The 26,732-nt window shown below is 35.9% G+C and overlaps 1 protein-coding gene across 1 annotated transcript in view; it reads left to right on the top strand.

The window, feature by feature from the left end:
* tafa3b (TAFA chemokine like family member 3b) overlaps positions 1-18,044 on the top strand; it is a 91,499-nt gene extending 73,455 nt beyond the window's left edge. Inside the window, exons 3-5 of the mRNA XM_051903824.1 lie at positions 12,263-12,412; positions 14,318-14,442; positions 17,234-18,044. Coding sequence (XP_051759784.1) covers positions 12,263-12,412; positions 14,318-14,442; positions 17,234-17,245 — 287 coding nt within the window. The 3' untranslated portion in view covers positions 17,246-18,044. The remainder of the gene's footprint in view (positions 1-12,262; positions 12,413-14,317; positions 14,443-17,233) is intronic.
* The last annotated feature ends 8,688 nt before the right edge of the window (positions 18,045-26,732 follow it).

The raw sequence follows: 26,732 nt of genomic DNA, 5'->3' as shown, positions 1-26,732 counted from the left end.
ATGCATTTTAATAATCAGTTTTTTGTTTGTTTGCTTGTTTTTTTGTGAAAAAATAGGACGATAGGTCCTTAACTCATTCTGCTTGCAATCACATCATTACCTATAGGGCATAGCTGATTGGTTCCTGCTGTATCAGCCAATGAGCTCGCTGCTCAATCTTCAAATTCTGGTCAGCGTTTTCTGTAGCAGTTGCAGCACGCTTTCAGGAACCCTCCACCTTCCCCAGCTCCACCTGTATAGATCTGCTACAGGTAATTCATGTATGCTGTGGCAGCAGCATGTCTTACTTGCCCACAGCAGCGTGTTGTGTATCTATCGGCAGTAGCAAGTCCTGTACTTGCTCTGCCGCAGCGTAGCCTGTATTTAAACATCTCAGACTTTGTAAAAGCGTTGCAAAAAGTGAAATTTTGCAGCTCACTATCTCAGAAAAAAAATCATAATAAAAGAGAGAGATAAAACCACTCTGGTGGTCCATGTGGAGAGAGCTATAGCTGTTACAGTAGAGCAGGGTATTGTATAGTGGACAACACTAGAGAGCAGGTTAAAAGGGTTTTTAATGGGACACCCATATTCCCAATCCATCTAGCGTCTGTTTTTAACACACGCCTCCACTGATGCAGACTGCAATAAAGCACACGGCTGGTGAAACTTGCTCAGGCAGACACATATACACACATATAACTGAACAAACCCAACCAAAAATATATCATTAAAAGAGCATTGTCAGCATCCACCTGATAATGATGATGATTGTGGTAATTTTTCATGTTTATTCTTTATACAGTATCCCTTAAGATCCCCATAACCCCACAAAGATAGCATGTTTTGGTCCTTTGAAATCAGCTTATGAATCATACTAAGTGACGTTTTTTGAGAATGCAGAAAGTTTTCTATGATGGGTATTCTGTAATCTATAAATTGTGATGTGTGTGGGGATCTGGTGAACCCTGCTGTGGGGTGGAGCTCAATTTGTCCTCTGAAATAGAGCCTGATTGAAATGGCCATAAAATGACACAGGCTTTAATAGCCATGTCATGAAACTCCCCCTTACAAAGCGGGAGGAAAAATCCGCTTGTAAAAGTGAAATATGTCTCTGGGGATGTTTATAGGGTTGGATCTCCAAAGGAGATCAGATGTCATCAGACTCACCTTTCAGTCCTCAACCAATCAAAGCAGATATTAGACAACAGATACATCAATAGATTTATATTATATTATATTATATTATATTATATTATATTATATATGACATCAAAACCAGCACACCCCCAACACACTATATTATACGTAAGACCAAAAATAAATAAATAAATAAAACATACACGCTCAATCACGCACACTATTAAGTTTGTATAACATGTTTGAATAATGTATAGGATTGCATGTACAGAATATGCTAGTGCCATCTGGGGAGTTATTTTTAGTTACAGTACTGTATGAATGACATAAGTTTGTGTGATCGCTGTGCTCAACATACATAATATATCACAGATGTTAGCAGTAAGCACGCTTACATAAGTTACCCGTCCGCAATGATCATGTATGAAAGTTAGCAGGTGGATACATTTATAGTACCAGTAATTTAATACAAAGATGTCCGAAATAGCCTTTACGGAATAATCTGAAATGAGCTAAAAATGACTTCAAAGCAACACTGTTGTGATGAACAAATACATTTTGCCACATTTATTATTCCTTTTGAGACAGTGTTGAAGGAGCGTGTACCTTTCAAGTGGGCATTTAAATTATATATTTTGTGGAATAGTATTCTGTGTTGAATGCAAGGCCGTAACCATGTCTTGAACATTGGGGGGACCTTTTTTTTTTTTTTTTAATAAAGCACAAAGAAACAAAACAGTGAACGAAATTGCTGCTAATACAATGCTATCAGATATGTACAATAACAGTTGTAGAAGAAAAAATAACATTACGATGTCCAGAATAGTACATTGAGAACTCTTGTTTAATGTGATAGTTTCTAAATACAATATATTGTTAGTTCCGAGATTCTTCAATTTAGTGAATAAATACATAGATCGGCAATGAATGTTTGAATGGCCTAGTGGTAGAATTCTTGATAACAATATCAAAGGTTCCGTGTTCTAATCTGCCCTTGCATAGTTTTTTTTTTTTTCTTATTAAAATCAAAGATGTCCATCAATGGTTGTATATCAAGAGCAGGGACACGATTGTGTGCATTTGTTTTGTGATTTTACCGGAAAACAGAACCTCCGCAACGGCGTTAAGCGATCGATTGACACGCTCGTCTGTGCCGTGAAGACTGTGTGCACGAGCAAAAAGAGAACGTAAACCCCGCCTACTTTTTAATTCGATTGGCCATCTCAATCATTTTGACACTGACGAGCGTTCTTAGACCGCTGAGGCAGACCAGACTAAAAATGTAACTTTTAAACCGTTTTGTCATCCTAACAACATGCAGAGTGCTGTAATGAAGTGCAGCAGAGCAGTGCAATTATGCACAGTGAAATTATGCACAATGTTTATATATGATATTTACATGATTTTTCAGATTTTTCTTTGTTTTCTTTACTCATCACGTCTCATATTTCATGCTCTTCAGGGACATTGTTGTCTCCTTGGTATGCAAGTACTGTACATTAACTTTTTTTTTTTTTTTAGTTTAACATGGCCTTCATATTACAAAAATACAGTTCAATGTGTTAGGTTTAATAAAAATCAGCTCCTGGGACATAAAAGTGACCCTAAAACATGACCTAAAACCATATAAACACAACACATTGCCTTGCATCCTCATATTATAGCATTCTCTGCCTCAGTGCAGTAGTTTGTAACGTGTAAGTCTGTATTGCTGAGAAATATTTTCAATTTGAATGTGTTTTCAAACCTACAGACAGAGCAAGATTCACAAAAAACCCATTAGCTTCAGCAATGTGTTTCTTTATGCATCTGGTCTTATGAACAGTCAAACAGGTTAATAGTATATGAGAACATGTGTCTGTGTTCACTGCATTGTTTTATAATACCTGCCAGCAATCTGCTCACAGTGTATTACAGTGCAGTGCACAAACAATTGAATGCACAACTACTATTACTACACACACACACACAAACACGGTGAATTCAGTGATATATTAAAGCCATCCAAAAGATCGATAATGAAATGAAAGCTTTAGACCTGCTAGTATAACACAGTAAGTTCAACAATGGCTTTGTGCTTTTCTCGCTACAATATCTCTTTTTATATATATTTTCTTTCCCTCTTCCTTTCTCCCTCTGTAGGATATATGCAAGATAATTCTATATGAGATAAAAATTTGATATATAGAGAGTTATAGTCAATCCTATTCCTGAAGATCCTCCTTCCTCCAGAGTTTAGATTCAGCCCTGCACTATAACAATGTGATTTTCAAATGAACCCAACGACCTTGATTACAGCTTCAGGTGTGTTTGATTAGAGAAGAAACCCAAGCTACATTTAGATTCCTGTACCGAACCTGACACATTTTATTATGAATTTTAAAACACTGTTTCTTTCTTTCTTTCTTTCTTTCTTTCTTTTAGTCAATTACTGTTGTATATATTTCATGTTGTCTCTGCTGGTTTTGTGTGAACCTCCGAAAAAAGGATCTATGCCCATGTTTGTAAAATGATTTAGCTCGTCTTTGTGCATGTGTATATGAATATGTTTATGCATTTGAGGGCTCTTCTTCTAAAGAGATGATTTTAAAGCTACGCCACAGGGGATGCGCCTTCAGAGACATAATGACTGTCAGTTTCCCCACAGACATTTGAGATCTTTGAACGAGAAACTGTTTGATATATCAGTGTGGGATTTTATAATTATACAGATAAACTGCTTCTTGAAGGCTGTGTGTTTTGGGTTGGCATATCAGAAACTTCCCATCATTATCATCATAATGACCCCCAGAAATTACAGTAATGTGTAGTGGTATGTTATTCAGAATTTAATTAAGAATGCCTTTTAAATTCTAATTCCAAAATCTGAATTGAATTTTAATTAAAGTTGCATTTAAAATTGCTATAATCTCTGTAAGTGTATAATTCATGTCATTTTTCATTATTATTCATAAACATGCTGTCATACATACATAATACAGAAGGCATTTCCAGAAACATTATATGATATTAATAAAAAATGTCTGAAACATCAACTCTGAAAATCTGTTCATATTTCAATTTTAAGGCCCATGGTAGAAAAAAACTTCATTTCCCAGAATGCCACTTCACCAAAAGTCTTTAAAATGATGCCAATTATCATATCAACATATAATTAATGGATTCAAATTTAATTTTAGAAATTTACATGAAAACAATCTGGTGGACATTGTGATGTAGAACAAAAATAGTTTTAAAACTAGTAGTTAAAAATATTTTTTTGGCATGGTAATGGATATGACAATGTTTGGTCTTGGCAGAATAGATCTGCTACACTGCTGCTGCTATTGGTTATTGCTGCTACTATAAATAAAACATGTTGCTGCTATACAAAATAGCATACATGGATTACCCGTAGCAGATCTATACAGGTGGAGCTGGGGAAGGTGAAGGGTTTCTGAAAGCGTGCCACAACTGCTACAGAAAATGCTGACCATATGTGACTCTGGACCACAAAACCAGTCATAAGGGTCAATTTTTTTAAATTAAGGTTTATACATCATCTGAAAACCAAATAAATAAGCTTTCCATTGATGTATGGTGTGTTAGGACAGGATAATATTTGGTTGAGATACAACTATCTGAAAATCTGGAATCTGGGGGTGAAAAAAAAATCGAAATATTGAGAAAATCGCCTTTAAAGTTGTCTAAATGAAGTCCTTAGCAACGCATATAACTTACAAAAATAAATTTTTGATATATTTACGGTAGGAAATTTACAAAATATCTTCATGGAACACAATCTTTACTTAATATCCTAATGATTTTTGGCATAAAAGAAAAATCGATAATTTTGACCCATACAATGTATTGTTGGCTATTGCTACAAATATACCCGTGTGACTTATACCAAATATACCCGTGTGACTGTGATGTGTGGCCAAATGAATTCAAATTCACACTTGTGAATTAAATTCAGAATTTTGTCCAACCCTGATAAGTCTGTACATAAAGAAACTAAGTAATTAAAGTTTTTCTCAATTGCTTTGGCTCAGTTCTCGAATGAGACTTTTATTTCTCAAAACAGTAAGTTCAGGTCTCTGAACAATTCGTTTCTTGTTCTCATCAGATTTGGATTTCTTACTGATTTAAGCAATTTGTATGTGTTATGGACACGTGTGCAAAAGAATAAGTACAATTTTCTACAATTTGCACAACAATTAAATGCACATGGCTTGTTGATCAAAACTGATGAGTTGATTCTCAGTGAAACTGTCAAACTCTTTTCAACTTCTAAACATTCTTTCATCATGTCAGCCTCCACGTGCAAAATGATCCATTCAGTTATCAAAATCTGTCAGACATGCATGTATATTCCATAAATACCTGTCACATGGAATGTTTGTAATGTCTGCTGAATTGGCAAATGGCCTGCCATTGTAATGAAATAGGAATAACAATCTTACCAATCAACCAATCAAGTTTGGAAGCATATAGTCGGCTATATGGAGTTTTCCCAGCACAATCACTGCCATTTTTGAACATGGTGAAACGTCTAATTCCCTAAACAGCACCAGCAGTTTATTTTTGTAGAAATGTGTTACAAATAAACTGAAAATTCGCATTTGCTTGTTGTGGAAGAGCAAGATACGTAAGAATGTGTGGTGTCAGGGGAAGACATATTAGAATATATAAAAATGAACAAGCAACAGTGAATTTTCAGTTTACATGTAACACATTTCTACAAATATGTGCTGTATAAAGAAAAATGTTCAGTCCCACTTTATATTAGGTGTCTTTAACTACTATAACTAACATTTAAATTAATAATTTGATACAATGCACTTATTGTGTACACGTTTTTACATTGTACTTATATATAAAAAAAAAAAAAAACTTGCATGTAATTACAGCTAATTAAACCTAGAATTACACTGTTGAGCCTGCTTAACCCACCCTTAAACCTACCCATACCACCAAACCTGTCCCTAAGCTTACCCGTTTTCCACTTCAATAGCAGCAAAAGTGTTTTGCAATACAATATGAACACAATAAGTACACTGTATTTTGTTTTTATGTAAGTACATGTAGATAAGGACACCTAATCTGTATCTAAAAATCTCAGTGTGAGACACAAGAGCATTCATATAGACAAATCTGACATTCTTGTATAGTGTAGAAAACAGACAGAAAGCACATGAAATTAGTATTAAAAAAAATATTTCCATGATGAAAAAAAACATCTAAACATTTTGACCAGTATGGCTCACACGATTACAAAAAGACTTTTTTATTTTGGTGGCATTGGCCAATTTACTGACACAAAAACTAGGTTTTGAAGCTTGAATTAAATGTTTTGGGTGAGTAATTACATTTTGCAGACATGCAATAGAGTTCTGATGTTTCAGCGAACAGTTGTGACAATTGCACTATACAGTTGAGACAATGTTAAGACTGTTTATTACATATTATGAGAAGGGTTCACTGTGTGAGGCTTTTGTGTATTTGATTTTGGGCAGGATAAACCTAGAGAAACGAGAGCAGTGATGCATGAGAGCCCAAGACAGACAGAGTTTCTGGAGACTAAGTGAAATGTCTAAGTAAAGCCGGCAAACACCATGAAGATATCATTAACATACTGAGCAATTAACAGCATCTCTTGTGGCTAGTAAGGTGCAGAATACAAATCTTTTTCTTTCCATCCTGATGATTTCTAATGCATCAAACCTGTCTCCCTGCCGTCTTGAGGTCCCACGATACAGGAAAGCCATCGCCCTCTCATTCCGATTACACAAATATTTGCATTTGGCATTTACAGCTGATTTGGGCAGCACTCCCTCTGAGCTACGCAATGTTTCCCTCACGAATTGAAGGTTTTCTGTCTGTAATGACTGAGTAATATAATTCACCCTTCTGAGAGGATCCAACACTCACAATATTTACATCCTGACATTTCTATCAGCAGAGTTTGATAAGTTGGTATTAATACAGGCAGAGGGGAGATCTCACAGAAACCACCACTGAATGAGAGAACATCTTACTTTAAATAGATTCAAAACTGAAAGTAAAAAAAAACACATAAATTTAATATTATTACTTATATTTATATTATTAAATAAAGTATTTAAAAATGTATTTACTATTGAATAATATAGTACTTATATATTAATCAAATTCAAATAAAATATGTCTACCCATAGATTGATTGATTGATTGATTGATTGATTGATTGAAGAAAAAAAAACACTTAATTTTGATACAAGACAAACATACTGAGTAGGAAATTACATTTTTGCAGGATAGAAATAAATGAAAAAACGGGACCAGAGAGAGGGAGAAGAAGGAGATAGTGGGAGGTGAGAAAGTGAGAAATGAAGAGAAAGAAAGAAATAAAGAAACATAACTCCCCTAAGACAAACACACGCTCTCAGACCCCTGACCCAAACTTCTCTCAGGCGCTGTGTGTGTGTGTGTGTGTGTGTGTGTGTGTGTGTGTGTGTGTGTGTGTGTGTGTGTGTGTGTGTGTGTGAGAGAGAGAGAGAGAGAACAACACCCTTGTTCAAATCTTCGGGGGCCATATTGTGGAATCCCATCATGTTGGGAACACAGAAATGAAATGCCCTGTCACTGCAGATAGTGAGATGCATGATGAGAAAGAATATGGTTGAAAGAACCGTTTCTCAGCTGAGAAGTCGATCTCTCGGGACGGTTGACATTTTCACATTTTGCACACACACACACACAGCACAGGCTGTTGACCAGCAGCGTCAGCCCCCATTTTGACCCAGTCAGGATGGATTAATCTGATGTGAGGTAATGTGTGCGGAGATTGAATTGAGTGGCTGTTTCACCCTGTGCTGCCCATCCACTGAAGGACAGAGCCATTCCTTAAAGCAACATAAAGCATGCTCTGTTCTGAAGGATATTCCATTCCAGCACTCACAAGAATTTCATGTTTCAACTAAAGGTCATTACATTCTAACACTGATGTAACATTTGATCGTGTTGGTTGGTTCATCTTAGTCCTTTACAACACAGCGGTTCCATTGCTTAGCCTGTTCCTCGTGCTGTACTGCCGTTTTTTTTGCAAGACAATTCACACCAAGTCCACTTCAGAATTTTTGTACAATTAAAAAAAAATCTTTTACTTTTTTATCTTGTTTTCCAGGAATAAAAAACATCTAAACATCCTTAAAACATCCTTTTCTTGTCTAAAAAAAAAAAAAAAAAAAATGTTATTTTGAGATTTATTTACCTTTATTTAAGTTAAAGAAACCTTTTCAGTGGGGTAAGAACTATAAACTTGCACTCTAAAAAGTGCTGGGTTGTTTCAACCCAAATTTGGGTCAAATATGGACGAACCCGACACTTGGGTTAAATTTTTTAATTACATTTTTAACCCAATGGTTGGGTTTGTCCATATTTTGCTTGAAACAACCCAGCATTTTTAGAGTGTACTTTCTAGATATACTCTTTTAACCTTATTCTAAGTCTTATTATACCTAGTTTTGCAATTCAAATGTATCTTGTTTTAAAGGGTTAGTTCACCCAAAAATGAAAATTCTGTCATTAATTACTCCTCTATTACTCATGTCGTTCCACACCCGTAAGACCTTCGTTCATCTTCGGAACACAAATTAAATAAAAATTAAACACTTTCAAATGCCCAGAAAGGTACACTGAAAAAAATGATTTTTTGATGCTGTTCACTTTATTTAAACAACTTATTTTGATTCAACGCCATTGTATCAGGTTTCTGGTTTAAATGTGATTGATTCATGTTAAATTGACTTGAAACGATTACACTTTGACTTAACTTGATGTTTTCATATTGGAATAACATGTTTCAATCAAGTAAACCCAACCAGGACTCAATCAAACAGGATTTTCACTTCCCATTATGCTTTGCAAAGGGGCTGAACTAGGAGTGTAAATGTTGAAATAAAGTGTTATTTTAAGCAGTTTTTTGGAAGATGAGAAAATGGAAAGACTTTTTAATGTTTACTGTTCTATTATGTTGGTATTTAAAAGTTTCTGTTAATTAATAGTTTTAGGGTTACCATTGTGGTGAATTGTTGCACTTGTGCTTGGGTTGAGGACCTGCTGACAAACTTTCAAATTACTTTAATAAGAAAGTAATCACTGTGGTAGTGCTCTGGGTTGCATTTCCCAAAAGCATTGTAAGCCTATGTTGATTGTAAAACCATTGCCACCAATGGACTTATGATCAATTTAGGCTTTACAATGTTTTTGGTTAAGGCAATTTAGGATGCATCCAGTATCACATCTAGATTTCTAACACAGAACATCACAAAAGTTATGTAAATCACAAAATTAAACAAGAAGAATTAATTGTAACAATCAATGTATATGAAAACAATTTTTTTTTTTTTTTTATTTATTGCTTTTTATTTATTTTATTTTAAATGAACACAGTTGATTCTAGTTAATTTAACATGGTTGAATCTATTGGATTTTACTTGTCTCAATCATGTGGAACCACTGTCCATGATTGAATTGAGTAAGTTGGACATAACTATTTTACATAGATTCTTCCTTAGTCAGTTGTTTTGTCACAACTCAAGGATTTTGCATAGAGTAAAAATAAACCTTTAATGTTAATAAAAACTAAGTTGGTTGTGTTGACCCAACGTAAGTACATTAAATTGGAATAACAGAATTGCATAATGCTGAAATAAAGCAACTTAATCATGTGGAAATCCTTTCCATGATTTTTTTTATGTTCGTTCAAAGAGTTATTTTTTTGAGTGTACTAAAGACATATTTAAAACAGTTCATGTGACTAGGTTCAACCTTAATGTTATGAAGCGACGAGAAAACTTTTTGTGCGCCAAAAAAACAAAATAATGACTTTATTCAACAATATCTAGTGATGGGCGATTTCAAAACACTGCTTCATGAAGCTTCGAAGCTTTACGAATCTTTTGTTTTGAATCAGTGGTTTTGAAGCGCGTATCAAACTGCCAAAGTCACGTGATTTCAGTAAACGAGGCTTTGTTACATCATAAGTGTTTCGAAATTTCAATGGTTCACCGTGACTTTGGCAGTTTGATACACGCTCCGAACCACTGATTCGAAACAAAAGATTTGTAAAGCTTTGAAGCTTCTGATTTGAAAGTGTTAATTATTTTGCTGTCATTGGAGGCCTCACTGAGCCATCAGGTTTTATTAAAAATATCTTAATTTGTGTTCCAAAGATGAACGGTCTTACGGGTTTGGAACAACATGAAGGTAAATAATTTCATTTTTGGGTGAATTAACCCTTGTTTACAAAGCTTTACTGCACTAAAATAAGAAAATTATTTTTTTCTTTAGTGTAATTCTCTTTCTGAATTAACTGCTCAGCATCCACACATAAACATAACCACTGAATAAAAAATGAGTAACCACAGTCTTAATATTTCACACTCAATGTCACGAAGTTCATTGAGATCTAATGCTTTGCTTAAAATGTCATCAAAATGTTCACTTGTTGTGAATAGGCCTTTACTTGTACACCAATTGCGCCTGTCTGCACTTGTCCATCCTGTATCTCTATTATTAGTAATAGAGGAAGTGCAGCAGCAGAACTATGATGTCATGTTATCCATATCCAAAACCTATATATGAATTGACTGGAACAAACAGCTTGCTTTAGAACATGGCTGTTTTTGTTTTGTTTTTTCTTAGAAACTACAGCCAAAAACTAAGGCACAACTTACTTTCATGGCCAATAAATCTGGAACAAGCAAGTGAGATTTGAAATAGATGGCCCAGCACAGATGTAGAGTTTTTATTTTGGGCGATATTAAAGAAAAGCGCCCCAAAGCTGCTGTATCGATCTGTATGCCCATAACTGTCCCTGTACTAAAACTCCCTCCACAAACAAGGATCAGAAACTTTACACCACCTTACAGTTAGAAGAGTATCCCCCTGTAAACACAACGGCTGATGCTAAGATTCGCTCCAAACATTAAGGGGCATGTTCAATAGCTTAGACTAAATTTCAGCTGAAGCCTCTGGTGCTTTGTAGGGTGAAACCCACTAAGCTGTACTGATCCACAATAAACTGTTTTGAATGCTCCAGACAAGGTGGGTGGATTGAGAAAGATCAGAAGTGATCTTTGAAAAAAAGAATTCAAACGTTTGTTTTTAACTCATTATTGCCATTTTTCTCCTTTCGCTAATAGAGCTCAGTGTTTTTCTGCCTTGCAATTTCAGCTTTAATATTTCAAAGGCATGTCTACAAATTTCAAACACTCGGAAAGAGAAAAACACTTTTTTTGATGTGATATTGAGATAGTGAGATGGTGAAGATCTCTGTTAGAATTTCAATAATTTTGATGGCCTAGCAAGTAGCCGTCGGGCACCCAGAGCAGTTCTGTTATTAATTTTTTGGTTATGTCTTCTTTTCATCTCTGTGACCCTCAGAGCTTTAATTAAAGCTTGCAAAAAAATACAGAGAAGCTCATATGTTTCCTGCATAAGAAAAACAGGCCTGGATTATTTGAGTAGGCTAAAGTATTAAAAAATATCTATCAATCATGGCTATCATTTTAACATTTCAATTTAGTACAAATATATAATATATAAAAAATAACACAACAAATAATGTGCGCAACTAATCATGCCCCCTGATGTGTATGTAAATTTCATAATAAAAAAGGTTCTTACAACAACCATTTAAGTTAAACTAACTCACAAGAGATTTTAAGAAAAATGGTGCTCATGGTGTAAGATGCTGAAAAAACATTGTGAAAAGATGAAACAGCCAAATATGTCCTTCAAACAATTTTTTGAAAAATATTTTTACTGTGATTAATGTAATTAAATAGAAATTAAATGTAATAAAATATGTATAAAAAAATAAATTTAAATAAAATGTGATTAATGTAATTAATTTGATGTAAAATTAAAATATCAAATGAATTACATGATAAATTAAAATATATTTAAATTGTATATCATATATATAAAATTACTTGATTGACAGCTCAACTATAAATATTGCATAAAACGTATAACAGTGGGACAATATGTCTATGCGGGAACAGACTGTGGTGAAATGACTGACTGCAGGTGTGCCTGTGTAAATGAGATGCTGACTGCAATGTCATTCAGAGACAAATATTCTTATGAAATGTGTGTGTGTTCTTTGTTGCAGTGCACGTGAAGGCTGGCACATGTGAGGTGATTGCAGCCCACCGCTGCTGTAACAGAAATAAGATTGAGGAGCGATCACAGACGGTTAAGTGTTCCTGCTTCCCAGGACAAGTCGCTGGAACGACAAGGGCTGCACCTTCCTGTGTGGATGGTAAAACAGATCTTCAGTTCATTTCAATTCTATTCAGGCAAATTGTGCTGAGTTTTAATAATAGTCTAATTCACATAGAGTGCTGAAAATAATGATAGTGATTTAATTTAAATACTCATTGACAGAGCTGGTTCAGTGCATTTACTGTCTGGATTAACTGGATTGTTGGTGCAACTAGCAAATTTGCCCCTATATGTATGATGATCAAGGATAAAGCAATAAATTGTGCGCTGCATCTTTCACTCTTTCTCCCCGGTCTCTTTTTCTCTCATTCTCTGTCTTTCGGTCTCTTTGTCTCCCTCAGCTGTCTGGCTGTTTCATTTAATATTGTGTCAACACTGTCCACTTGACAGAGAAATCGATCGTTATCTTATTTTGCCTGACTGTAAGCTCAGGAAAAAATAGCTCAAGTGTCTCTACACACAGCGCTCTGCGTGAGAGGAAATGTCAAATAAGCCACGTTTCACCCCATCTCATGCTTCATTCTTTCTCTCTGTATCATCTCAAATAGCTCCTCATCTGTTTGCCATTTTCTTGCTCCTGAGCTGATCCATGATCCTCTGTATTTAAAGGGGTCATATCCTATTTTCGTTTTTCTTTTTTAATTATTTTATGTCCTTCCCTGGAGTCCACTTAGCTTAAGTCAAGGTACAAAAAGAATCTTAATTTATGGGGCTTGAATTTTAATGGAATTAATTACATTAATTATTATAATTAATTACTAGATGGACACCTTTGGTTGTTGAGTCACGTCTTGCATCCTAATTGGCACGTTTTTAAGATACTGTGCCAACTTAAAACTATGAATGCATCTCAGGACCCCTGCTGTCCCGTCTCATCCTGTTTGAGTACTCATTCTGTACTACCTGCTCTCTGTAATGGCGCTTTTCCACTGCATGGTACAGTTCGGTACGGCTCAATTATTGGCGCTTTTCCACTGCATGGGACGGCTCTGTACGGAACGGTACGACTCGCTTAAATAGTACCACCTCGGTTGAGGTTCCAAGAGTGCCGTACCGATACTAAAATGTGACGTGTAAACACTGCAGATCACTGATTGGTCAGAGAGAATCGTCACTACCAGCGTCATTGGATTTGAAACACAAGACACCAAACCCGCTAGATTTAAATAATCAGTAACAGCCACCACAGTATTCTTTGTTCGCGAAATGACTTGCTTTAAATGACCGTCGCACGCAACTTGAAAAAAAGAAATGGCTGTATTGTGGTCAGTAGACAAGGTGCAGATGTTCCTCTCATTGGTAGCTGAGGAGCAGATCCATGGCAGTAGAGGCGGCGCAATTATAAGATTAGTCTATAATCCCATCCACTTTGAAGCGGTACTAAACTGCAGTGGAAAAGCAAACCGAAAGTAAAGCGAGCAAGCCGAGCCGAGTAGTACCATGCAGTGGAAAAGCAGGGAGCATGTACATGTCAGGGAGCATGATTAAATGCATTAATGTTTTATAATTAAGTGTGCTAAATTAACACTTTAAATCGACAGCCCTAGTAATTTAGTTTTTTTAGGTCAATTTTCCACCCTTTCTCCAACCCTTAGAAATTAAAGGATGCTTTTGCTATGAAATCTAATACCCTTTTTTATGATTGGCTAACCTTTGTGCTTAAATAAGGCAGTTTCTTCGCAAAGCCTCCACTTCACAAAACAATCCACACTGAGTTGGTTTGGGACCTACTGTATACATTTGTAATGTTGGGTTTCTTTAAAAGGATATGCAGTGTTGTAGGTGCTACACCCAGCCAGGATCAGCACAACATTTTGCCTGATTTTTTTTTTTTTTCCCTATTCCATGATATGACCCCTATACTTCCAGAAAGTGACTGTGTCTGTATGTATTAACCTTAGTGGTCTTGTCCATGTTCCCTGTGATGTGTGTGTGTGTGTAGCGTCTATAGTAGCTCAGAAGTGGTGGTGTCAGATGCAGCCGTGTTTGGATGGTGAGGAGTGTAAAGTCCTGCCCGACCTCACAGGCTGGAGCTGCAGCACAGGCAACAAGGTGAAGACCACCAAGGTTAGTATACACACACACACACACACATACATGTACATACACCTGAAAACAAGAGGACTGTCCTTTTGGCCTGAGAATGCCATTACTTTGAAATCTGTCAGGGTCATTTAAACTCCAGTTTCTGAATGAATGAACAGAAAACACACAACAGATAATAATTTGGCATTAATATATTGCTAAGATAATACTGCGCACTCCACCATAAAATACATATCACACACAAATATTAGGACTCATAATAAACATGATCTCACTTTGTTCATCATCTTTTTTTTCCACTGGGCTTGTTACAGTGTTTTTGCATTTATTGCCCTCTCTGTGAAAGATACAAACAATGCTGCCTTATAATGTGGCTGGTGTTTGTCAGTATATAAAATACTGTCTAGGTAGGCAGCTCGCTTGATTTTGGAACAAAGCCTCTGTCTTTCTTTCTCTCAGTGACCTAATTCTTCTTGTTGTGAACACGCTCCGCACCATACCTTAGGAGTTCATGTGGAGAGAGCCTGAAGTTTGTTGGAACTGACATCAAACACAGTAGAGCCTGGTTCAGGAAAAAAAAAAAGAAGAAGAACGAAACAGAGAAACAGAGACAACCCCTTTTTATCCTGCCAATAAAGCTTCTTGAATCTTGACAAAGAGAGACAGAGACAAAGAAAGAGAGACAAGCCTAGCAACAAACACACAAGCACTTATGTTATGAGTGACAGATGTGAAGTGACTGACTGAGACTCTTCTCAACAGAAAAAGTCAAAGGCAGAACAAAGCAGTAAATAAAATGAAGTGACCAGAAGACATGATGTCAACATTTATTCTAATCTTCAGTCACTGGAGAGCAGGGTAAAACGAACTCTTGTCAAGCGGAAAAAATGCGAGGAAAATTGTTTAAAAACGTTTTTACCTTAGGAATAGCAAAATACATGGTTTATATATATATATATATATATATATATATATATACTCTTATTATTATATTAACTTGTATTTTTCATAAACTGCAGATTATGAAAAATACAAGTTAATATAATAATAAGAGTGAGTATGTATGTATATATATATATATATATAATAAGAGTATATATATATATATATATATATATATACTCTTATATTAACTTGTATTTTTCATAATCGGCAGTTCATAAACTTCTCCAATTAAAAGTTTCGACAGATATTATTTCTCTAGACTTCCTTAGTCTTTAGATTTTTTTCAACGTTACGTTGTTTTATAACCTTAAAAGAGAGTCGTTGAGAACAATACATGGAGACGTTTGCATACGTTACTTTAAAAAAAGAGCGTCATGGTGATTTCATATATTTTTTTTTCATGGCATAAAAAATAAAACGGGAGGAGAACAGAAGAGAAAGAGAAGGTCTGGTATGGTCAATGACTGATATGATCAATGACACACACATAACACTGATCCATATTTCATCACAGTGAATTCATGTGAGCCTACATGAGCCTACAGCCTTAAGATGAAGTGATATGTCCAAAATTAACAGAAGTGTACATGCGGTATGTGTTAGTTATTTCTTGCACAACTTGGGAATTCTCTTTCTCTCACACACACACACACACATTATGTCACTTTCTTTGTGGGTAGATTTTGGTCCCACAATGTAGCATAGCAACACACTGAAAACCACCCACAACACCCTATAGCCTCATGGCGACACTCACATTTTCTTTTAATTTATATTACAGCACGTATATTGTCTTTTTTTATAGAAAAAACAACTTTACTTTATGAATCATTTTTACATTTGAAGACATCCCCAGAGGTTTTATCAGGACCTTTAAAAGTATAACTACATAAACCCACACAAACACATTAATTCTCATTACAGATGCAACTGTGCTCAAAATGAGACCTACAGCACTGAACCTTCAGCTCTTTAACTCACTCCGAAATGCTTTTAAATAAACTCAATTCTCTATGTCTGTATTCAGTATTGGAACACCTGCTGATTCTATATATTCCAAAGACCTTTCAGCACAGGTCTGTGAAAATATAAGAGAGGAGAAATGCTTTGATTAATTATGGATGTTTAAAATGATTGATCAGCATGGTAACTGTTCATTCTATGCCAGCACACCTCTTGCAACATAAAACTTGCCAAAACTGAAAGAGACACCAGGAAGAGGAAAGAAAGAGAAAGAGTGAGAGGGTGGATCAAGTATCGGGCATTGTGCCATGCCACTCTCCTCAGCTGTCCCTCTGTGCCAACTTGAAAGGCAAGGTGCCAGGCTCTAAATGAATGAGTTTGCTTGGGCGCCAACTGTTTCACCCACAGCTCCAGCGGGCCATGCCCATCAGCAGCCAGGACAACAAGTCTGTGCAGATAAATGTCAAGCATTAATGAAATCTGTACTAACAGAGATGGAGAACCAGACAACTTCTTCCTCTGTACGAAATTAGGCAGTATAGTTCATACACTGTAAAAACCGATAAGTTACGGTAACTCAAACCATTTTAAGGAAACCGATTGCCGTAAACCATTTAAGTTTTAAAACCAATATGTATGAGTACTGTAAACTCATATACATTGAGTTAAATTCACTACAATCAAATTTTGAGTTCACACAACTTTTTTCTATTAAGTACAATGAACTTTTATTATTATTTGAGTGAAAAACTAATTTCATTTAATTAATTTCACTGTTCAGTTTTACAGTGTAATGATTAATATTTTGGGGTTATTGGAGTCAGATGTGCTGGTAAACACAGGTGCAGGTGTGTCTAATAGGAAAACACCAAAGTGTCAAACCTAAACTCATTTTCTATTTCAGGTGACCCGATAGTGCTCCAAGGAACCGTCGGACCCAACTTACCGGGACAAAAATGCTGAAAGTGAAGACTAACTAGAGACACCATTGGCTTCAGCTAACAGGATCGATCAGTATTAGTCATACGAAGATTATTTGAAATCAAAACGTCTGAGAAACAGACTGATCTCCAGAAATATATCCATCATAAACATTAGGACCATCCTAAAGTAAATGTGTCCTCCTCGATGGACCCCCTGGCCTTCCGGACACTCGATCTTCTGGGTGTGGATCTATAGCCGCTGGAATGTGTTGGCTGGGGGTTCTCGATGTCCGTATGCAGTTGTTGTTGTTTTTTTTTTTTTTTTTTGTTTTTTTGTTTTTTACAGAAGATGTTTGGATCATCTACACCATTGCAACCCAATGGAGTTTAAGCTCTTTGGCAACATGCTCGCTCCTTCCTTGCCCTTCAGTTCTTCCCACAATTCCATGATCATTCCTGCGATACCTGATCAGAAGGTCCAATCATTCCTTGTGGAATCTTTGAAACAGCATTTAAACATGTAAAATCGATCTGGACTTCTAATGGACTTCTGTATATTGTTTTGTTTCTAAATTAAAGCTTTTCAGCCCCACAATCTGAAATAACAGATTAGATGTACCAGTATATTCTAGAAAATGTAAAAGTGTAAAAGATCAAAGTGTTATTCTCAAAACAAGCAGAATAAAGTTTAAAGGTTATCACTTTTATTATCAATGTTTTTATCCAGCCTGGTAACTGCTATTGAGTACATGTGTCAGTATTATATTCAATAATTAAAAATGTCGAAAAGAATTTTTCTCCGTACTCTGATTTCAGAGGCTGTAAGCTAGTGAAACCTAATGGCTTATTGTGCCACAAATAACATGATTTATTTATTCGCTTTTCCTCCACTGGTACTGATACACGGGAAAAGAACATAATCAGCATAATGTATGTATCATGTTGTCTGACCTTTACTCCTAAAGTCAAAACCGCAGTCACTCCAAATGCACACCCTCATGTTTCAAAAGGAACTAAAAGAATTCTTTGCAGTGTAAACATTATGCTGTATACTATATATGCGCCACCTCTCTCTGTCTTTCCCTTTCTGACAACAAATTGCATTTTGTATTTGTCTAATCGAATGCTCAAATCTGTTCAATGCACATGCCATTGAGCTTTGAGGAAATCCTGAGAACGTTTGCGCATGTCATTAAGAGATTAGAGAAATTAGCCCAAAATAAAATTCATTAATACCAACCACAATGGCAGCACAGAGAGAGGCACAAAGAGAGATATTTGAAAGTGTAATGATGCATAGGCCGTGTATGGAGATGCATGCTGATATCGTAATACATGATATCATGAAATACACACCCACAGGCGCACGTACACCAAAGCTCACCGCAGCAGAAATTCCCCCTGCACAACAGCGAGACAGTGAGTTTTAAAATTCAACAGAACAATGTGGAATAATAATAGGCACAGCTCACTTCTAAAGCATCTGGGATTGTTGGGCTACCTTGAATCAGTAGGAATCTGGCAAAATACAAACAGGTGAACAAAGCTGCATGCATATATTGTCAGACGCTGCCACCGCACTGTCTGTCTCTCACTCGCACACACCAGGAAATGACACGTCACCCTGGGATGTAGGTGTTGAGACTTGGTGCCGCTTATGCAAATACAACTTGCAGATTTAATGAAGTCTGACGGCAGAGGGAAAAGGCCAGGAGAGATACCATACACACTCTGACAGCACTGACGAAAATAAAATGTGAGCTAGATGAATAAATAAGAAAGAAAGAAGACAAGAGAGAAAGAGGGAAGAATCATCGCACAGTTGTTGCGTGACTATGCTTGTGCATGAAGCACACTGTATTCATGTATGAAAGTGTGTACATAATACATGAATACTCAAGAGTTGCATGTATATGAATAAGTGCTGTCAAACAATTAAAGGTGCAATGTGTAAAATTTGGGAGGATCTATTGACAGAAATGCAATATAATATACTGTACATAACTATGTTTTCAGTGGTGTATAAAGACCTTACATAATTAACCGTTATGTTTTTATTACCTTAGAATGAGTCATTTCTATCTACATACACTGCTGGTCCCCTTACATGTCAAGTCGCCATTTTGCGCCGGCATGTTTCTACAGTAGCCCTAAACGGACAAACTGCTCTACAGAGCACGTTTTGTCACCATGTTGTTCTTTTTCTAAATCGTTTGTGTTTTTAGAGGCAGCTTGCATCATCACTACGTTGAATACGCACAAAGAAAAAGTAGTAGTAGTAGTAGTAGTAGTCTTGTAGTCTTGTGTCAGCCAGACGGCCACCGTAGCTTCTCTATGTGCTTAGAAATGGAGGGGTGAGCCCCGTTGGTTGCAGTTTTAATCGTGATTAATCGCATCCAAAATAAAATACATGTATACCTGTAAATATTTCTTAAATAAATACATGTATGTGTGTGTATTTATATTTATATATTGGATGCGATTAATCACTATTAATGTGATTACTGTATGATGGGTGTGCATACATTTTGTAATGCTGTAGGTGTGGTATATGTTTACCTGCTGCCATTAGCAAAATTGTATACGAGTTACGGTTCTCAAATCCGATTGGATGAGAGGCATTCCAAGAGTGCCTGATTTTCACTGACTCTTTCTGCAGGTTACATAGTTAACGCTAGTAGCTGGAGACAAGTTGCTATACCTTTAAGAACAAGCAAAGTCCCTTTAAGAAAAGTCATTTCACTCAGCGGCCATCTTTGAAACGCCTCTTGGGCATGCAAGTGCAGCTCCTTTCTCTTTGAATGGGGTAACATCAAATTCTCCAAAGCTGTTTGCCAAGCTTTCAGTTAAATTTCATATTTTAAATCACCAATGACAACAACTGTCTCATAAATTTTGTTTCTAAACGCTCAAATCATGACAAAAAAAACTGTATTTTTCAGGCTGGATCAAACTAATGCGCATGCGCAGTCCTAAATGCACCTCTTGTGCCTCATTTCGGAGGAACGTCTGACTGTTTCTATAAGAACCAGAGCTTCTAACGGCTACTGCAGTGATGCGATGACTTTACCAATCGGCATTTGGCTTTTATTTAGGAGGCGGGACTTATTCCGCCATATTGCGCGTTTCACTTTCTCCCATTCAAAATAATACGAGTGACGCGTCTTGTGTTATTCTATAGTCTTTGGAACAAGTCACTGAATCATTCAGTCAGTTGAGTCATTCAAAACATTGATTTGTTCTCGAAGAAAATAAGCAGCTGTCATTATCAGTGAGTCTTTGTATCATTCACTAAACCAATTTGTTCAAAAACAGATCTAAACACTGCTACTGTGTGTTGCTTGATAACTCAGCTTTGACTTTGTTTGGAACCATTGCTGGTGAAGAAACAACACAGTTACTTAAAATACAGTGTCTAAAAAGTTGCTTAATATTAACCTATTGTTTATTGGACTATTATACTATACTGTAAGCAATAACACACTAAGAGTTATTTTGTTGATCTGAATTCAGCAGGGCTTTGATTATCTAAAGTCGAATCACATCCATGGTGATATTCAGAACTGCATTCCATATAGCTAAATTAATATGCAACAGAGGTTTCAATGCTTATTATTTCAGAAAGGATTACTTTTATTAATTATAAAGGTTTTACTTTTAAAATGCAAATATTATTGAATAAATCAGCATATAATTACAAGTGAGTAGATAATCAAAAACATCTGTAGATTATAAATTAGCATTATCATCACCATCACACACATAGCTACAAAAAGAGGCAGATGAATGCATACTAATCATGCTTTATCTGGCTATATCATGTAAGTGTGCCTCCCACCATTCTGAAGTTTAACATTGATGACCTACATAACTGTTCGCTGATAAAAACACATCATTCCTCATTATTTTCATATCAGCCAGGCAGATGAACAATAATGGAGGAAAGATTGGATAGAGATTGGAAATGTTGTCTTCATAGTTTTTCGAATGGAAATTTGCACCAAAACACTGGTTGGGGCTTTAATGCAGTTCGGCTAAATTGTGATGCATTAATAGCAATCTCCCAGCACACAAGCACAGTACACACAGCACACACACCAAATTATGTGTATGTGTGTGAGGGAGAGAGAGTTTGTCACATACAGTATCCTGCAGCCTATAGCAATGTCTGAAAGGACATTCATTTTTCAAGTGTAGCAAAAATGGAAGGTTTCAGCCCCAAATTGCAAAGTGACAATAAATGTTTGTGACCTGCAGTTGGCTCTTAACATGCTTACAGAAGAGTTCGTCCCTCCAGAGACCCAAGAGGGTTGTGGTGTTCAGAACAACAGAGACAAGCCAATAGGTGAATTGGGTGTATGCCACTGACAACAAGGATAAAAGAAACACCAAGTAATACTGAGGAGAAATCTTTCTGTCTGCTCGTGGGTACAAGAACCCCTATAGCATAATAATGTGAGAGGACACCAAGATCTTACAGGAGAGAAACACTGCACAGCTAAATCTAGCAGATCTTAATAATTCAGCTGGCATCACGGTAACATTTAACTGACCCCTCTGTCATTCTACTGGTCCATATTCCACAAGACACAAACATCCCCCATCAAACTAACATGTTTGTTAATATTAATTATTCATTAATAGTAGTACTAAATCTGGTACTGCTATGGTCTGAAAGCATGTTGTTGTTGTTTTCTTTGGGGTCATACTCTGGTGAAAACAGTAATGTATGTGGGCTGGTTGGTTCAGGTTTTGCCTACTTTGTAGGGACCAAATGGCTCCACAAGGATAGTAAAACCTGAAATATCCTACATTATGAGGACCATCCAACAGTCCTCACAAGGAAAATGTCGTAATAAACATACTAAATAATGTTTTAAAGCAGCAAGGTTATGTGAGGGTTAAATTTAAGGTTAGGGGATAGAAAATATCATTAGCTCAGCATTAGAAATTAATGGAAAGTCGCACTATGATAGAAAAAACTAACACTTTACAATTTGTTAACAATAGTTAACAAGTATCATGAACTAACAATGAACAACAACACTTTTTAAAGCATTTACCAATCTAGGTTAGTTAATTTACAAGTACAGTACTGTTCATTGTTAATTCATGTTTCTTCATAATACATAATGTTCATTTATACAGTTTGATGTTAAAATGTGTTAGTATTAGGGGTGTAACAGTACATGTATTCATCCTGAACCATCACGGTTCAGTGCATACAGTCAGATGACGAATACAGTCAGTCATAGGCGATCCACACTCCAATCCAGAAGTGCTCACGCAGTAATGCAAAGCTGTTTGCTAACCGCCACAACAGGAAAAAGAGCAGAAGAAGAAGAACAGATAATCTATTCGTAGATATGTTTACGTTTAATCCCTCAACCAGTGTTTCAACCACAGAATAATATCTGATGTAGCATTACATTTACTTCAGGCAAGTCATTTAGTGTCCACAGCATGTTAGTTCACTAGAGAAATTAACTCTAGAGGGGAGCGTTTTACTAAATAAATGCACTATATTAGCTTAGATATTCATTATATTTACTTTACCTGATAGTAATGTTTTAATTGTTTAATATATGTTAAATAAATTTGTCATGAAATCAAGTTATGACAGTAACTGTGCAAATGATTATATTTCAAAAATTAATTGGAGTCATGTTTGTCTACCGTTACACCCCTAGTTAGTATATATATGTAGTGCATATACATAAATAGTACCTTTGAATAAATAGTGAGAGAATATTTTACTTACATTTCTGCTACTGCAGGATTGTTATGGACAAAAATATCTTTGAAATATTTGCTATATATATGTTGTGAACAGCACGGCACAGGAAATATTCTTTTCAAATTTAATGTATATTTATTTTAAAACTTCATATGCCAAATGATATTACAAAATGTACTTAAATGGGCAAGAAAATACATTTCCAATCTTAAAATACATTTTGGGTAAATGCAAAATGTGTGTTTTTAATAAACATTTTGGTTAAAAATATAATGTAATAAAAATATATGAAAAAAATGTATACAACATATTGAAAATATATTAATTGTTTCCTCTAATATCTGAATATATTTTGTTTATATATATATATATATATATATATATATATCATTTTGTCTTATTTCTCGGTTCACATTATTATTTTTCATTTTTCATCAATTTAGTCATTTTAATCATGACTGGAGATACAATTTTCAGCAATGCCAGGGGTACAATTATAAATTTACAGTGAAGAAGTCAATGAAAAGAAGCTTAGACTCTTTAAAAAGTCACATTTGGTCTAAATTCTTATTTATGAGTGTTTCTGGGGCTGTCATATGTTCAATTTAATTACATGAACTATATTTTTTTGTGAGGGAAATCCATGCTGAGAATGTTGTTGATTCAGTGACAGACATAAAATATTAACAGCACAAGAGGCTTAAAATGGCAAGTCTAAAATAAACAGCCTCTATCTGAGTCACATCTACGGGTTTATAGGCCAGACTGCTGTTGGCACACATGAAGCTTCCCTTCACTCATCTTTAAGTACCTGAATTTGTACCCAGATTCCTTGACGTTTCCCAAAAATGTGCCACTGGCATGCAGAAAATAGTTCAGTATGTGAGGGTTTGTAGTTTCTGATGTTCTAATCTGGTCCTGTAGGACTCGCAGAACTAACACGACTCCAGTGGTCACATTCCTTCAGATGCTGCCAACAGTCTCCACTGCTGTGATCCAGAGCTGGAGTTTAATCCTGTGGTCTAATCGCCTAATTAATACTGTGGTTTACGCTGGACTTTATGCTATGGTGTTATGTTGCACTTTTAAGTTTTATGATGCATTAAATGGATCAGCGGTGCATCTTAGTCTGCAGTTTAGATTATTCATGCAGTCCATTGCTCCAGTGTAACCATGCAGTGTAATGTTATAGAATAATCTCATTTGCCCAGTGCTAACACATTTACACACCCTATTTAAATTTGTTGTGATTATCATATACTAGGACACTAGTGCCATTTAGCATCACACAGTCCAGTGTGTGTGAACAGATGGCCCCGTCACAGAGCCATTAGCACTGAAGAGGATGAGTACAGAGCCACAACAGATGAACAGAATGACTGAAAGAGAGAGAAAAGTGAAAAACAATGAAAAGATGAGGGAGATACAAAGTTTTATGAGTATTTTAGCTTTGAAACTCTGAATTGTGTAATTTGGTCCAGGGTGTAGGTTGGTGTTCTCGGACCCCAGGGGTATCTGTGGAAAAGTTCAGAGAGGAAAAAAAAACAGTAAAATGTAGTATAATTATATACTTAAAGGCCCCTGAGGTGCCTTGGAATGCGCATTTATTCACTGTGTTGACGACTTTTCATGTAACAGGAAGACAGGGCGGGATATATCTAGAAGCTCCTCCCTTTTTTTCAAAATAGCCAATAGCGTTTCGCCTAGATCACAGTTCGGCCAGAGCCGTTGAGCTCGTAAAACCCCATTTTCCTCATAATTTCTAACCGTTTCTCCTCCATATTGCATTAAAATATAGCATTGTTAGTAGAAATCAAATGTGTCCGAACGTTTTGTGGTTTGTGCCGACTTGCGCATATGATCCACTTTGTGCTCTCGTGTCTCTGGACCCGAGCAGACTGTGCTCGCGCTGTGGCAGTTTACGTGACACTAACTTCATTCGCCTCAATGGAAAGCATGTTTACACTGTCTGAATCATTCCCTATCCTCTATATAGTGTGCCATTCACCATATAGAAACTAGTAAATGTGTGAACAAACGACCGATTTCAGCCACAGCTCCAGCGTCTGTTTATAGCGTAGGAGGGGCGGGACTTCAGATTCTAGAGAGCATTTGATTGGACAGAAGATTTGATGAGAAGCTGAAGTGCGCGGTGATGTCATGAAAATCTGTGATTCATTTTAGCAGAAGTGAGAGACTGTAAGTTTTGAATGCTTATATTTCCTAAATGCGAATTTTGTCATTGTTTTGGAACACTCCAGCTTATTCATAAACTTAAGGCTAACATATTCATACTAAAAGCTGAAAAAATTAAAATTTGTATTTTACATTATTAGTGTTTCATTCTGCTCTCAAAGCACTGGTCAGAAATTAACTTTATTATCACAAATGACTTTATTACAGTATGTTGACAGGTACTTTAAGATACAAAAAAGACTTAGGTGTCATGCAACTTTAAAAGAAAGTAAATATTTTCCAAATAATATTTTTTTTAATATTTCATATTTATCTATTTTTTTTTTTTTTTTTTTTTACTTTACAGTATAAATGTGTGTTTATACCTGAAAAATATAGCTGTATCAGTGGTGGCATTTTACAAAAACCTAGGATATGGCATAATTCCCTCTGGTCATACAACAACAACATTTACAAGTAATCATATTATAACTAAACAAAATGTGGACAAAAATCCACCATAATAAAAGAACGCACATAGTCCACAGACATGCACAGACTATACCGTGTAGACACGACATGACAGGCCATAAAATGTATTTTTCCCAATTAGAGTTTTTTGTACTAACCAGCCACAATGGCGATACGTGATGATTCTGTTTTACAAAAAGTTTTTATTCCTGCGGCTGGAACAACATACAAAGTGTGACAATTTAATCTCAGGTACTGATTATGTGATTTATTTAATGTAAAAAGAAATTAAAGGGTTAGTTCACCCAAAAATGACATTTCTGTCATTAATTACTCACCTTCATGTTGTTCTACACCCGTAAGTGGTTCAACCTTAATGTTATGAAGCATCAAGAATACTTTTTGTTCGCAAAAACAAAACAAAAATAACGACTTTATTAAACAATTTTTCCTCTTGGCGCAGTGCTGCGTTTCCGTGTTTACATCTGAACGCCGGCTCATTCTTGGCCACGTCCTGCGTCAGCATCACACGCATGCCTCGTGCTACTCACATGAAGAGGCGTCAACCAATACTGAGCCGCCGTTCAGACGTAGCAGAAAATAGCGTAGCAGAATAACAGAGGAGAGATGAATTTGTTTAATAAAGTCGTTATTTTTGTTTTGTTTTTGCACTCAAAAAGTATTCTCGTTCGCTTCATAACATTAAGGTTGAACCACTGTAGTCACGTTGACTATTTTAACAATGTTTTTACTACTTTTCTGGACATTGAATGTGGTCATTTCGTTGCTTTCAATGGAGGATAAAAAACCTTTAGGATTTCATCAAAAATTTCTTAATTTGTGTTCTGAAGATGAAGGTCTAACGGGTGTGGAACGACATGAGGGTGAGTAATTAATGACAGAAATTTCATTTTTGGGTGAACTAACCCTTTAATGCAAGTTTGAATATAATTTTTATGACCTTTATGAGACAATGGATAATTCACCTCAGATCTTTAAATGAAAGAAAACAGCAATGTTCAAATTGTCAACTCAAGGTGAACAAACAAGTGTATTCATCAAACCAATGTTTCAGTGACTCAGTGTGTTTTGTCTGT

The sequence above is a fragment of the Ctenopharyngodon idella genome, chromosome 8, assembly GCF_019924925.1.
Source record: "Ctenopharyngodon idella isolate HZGC_01 chromosome 8, HZGC01, whole genome shotgun sequence".
In the NCBI taxonomy this organism is placed as follows: domain Eukaryota; kingdom Metazoa; phylum Chordata; class Actinopteri; order Cypriniformes; family Xenocyprididae; genus Ctenopharyngodon; species Ctenopharyngodon idella.
This window is presented reverse-complemented; position numbering and strand designations above follow the sequence as displayed.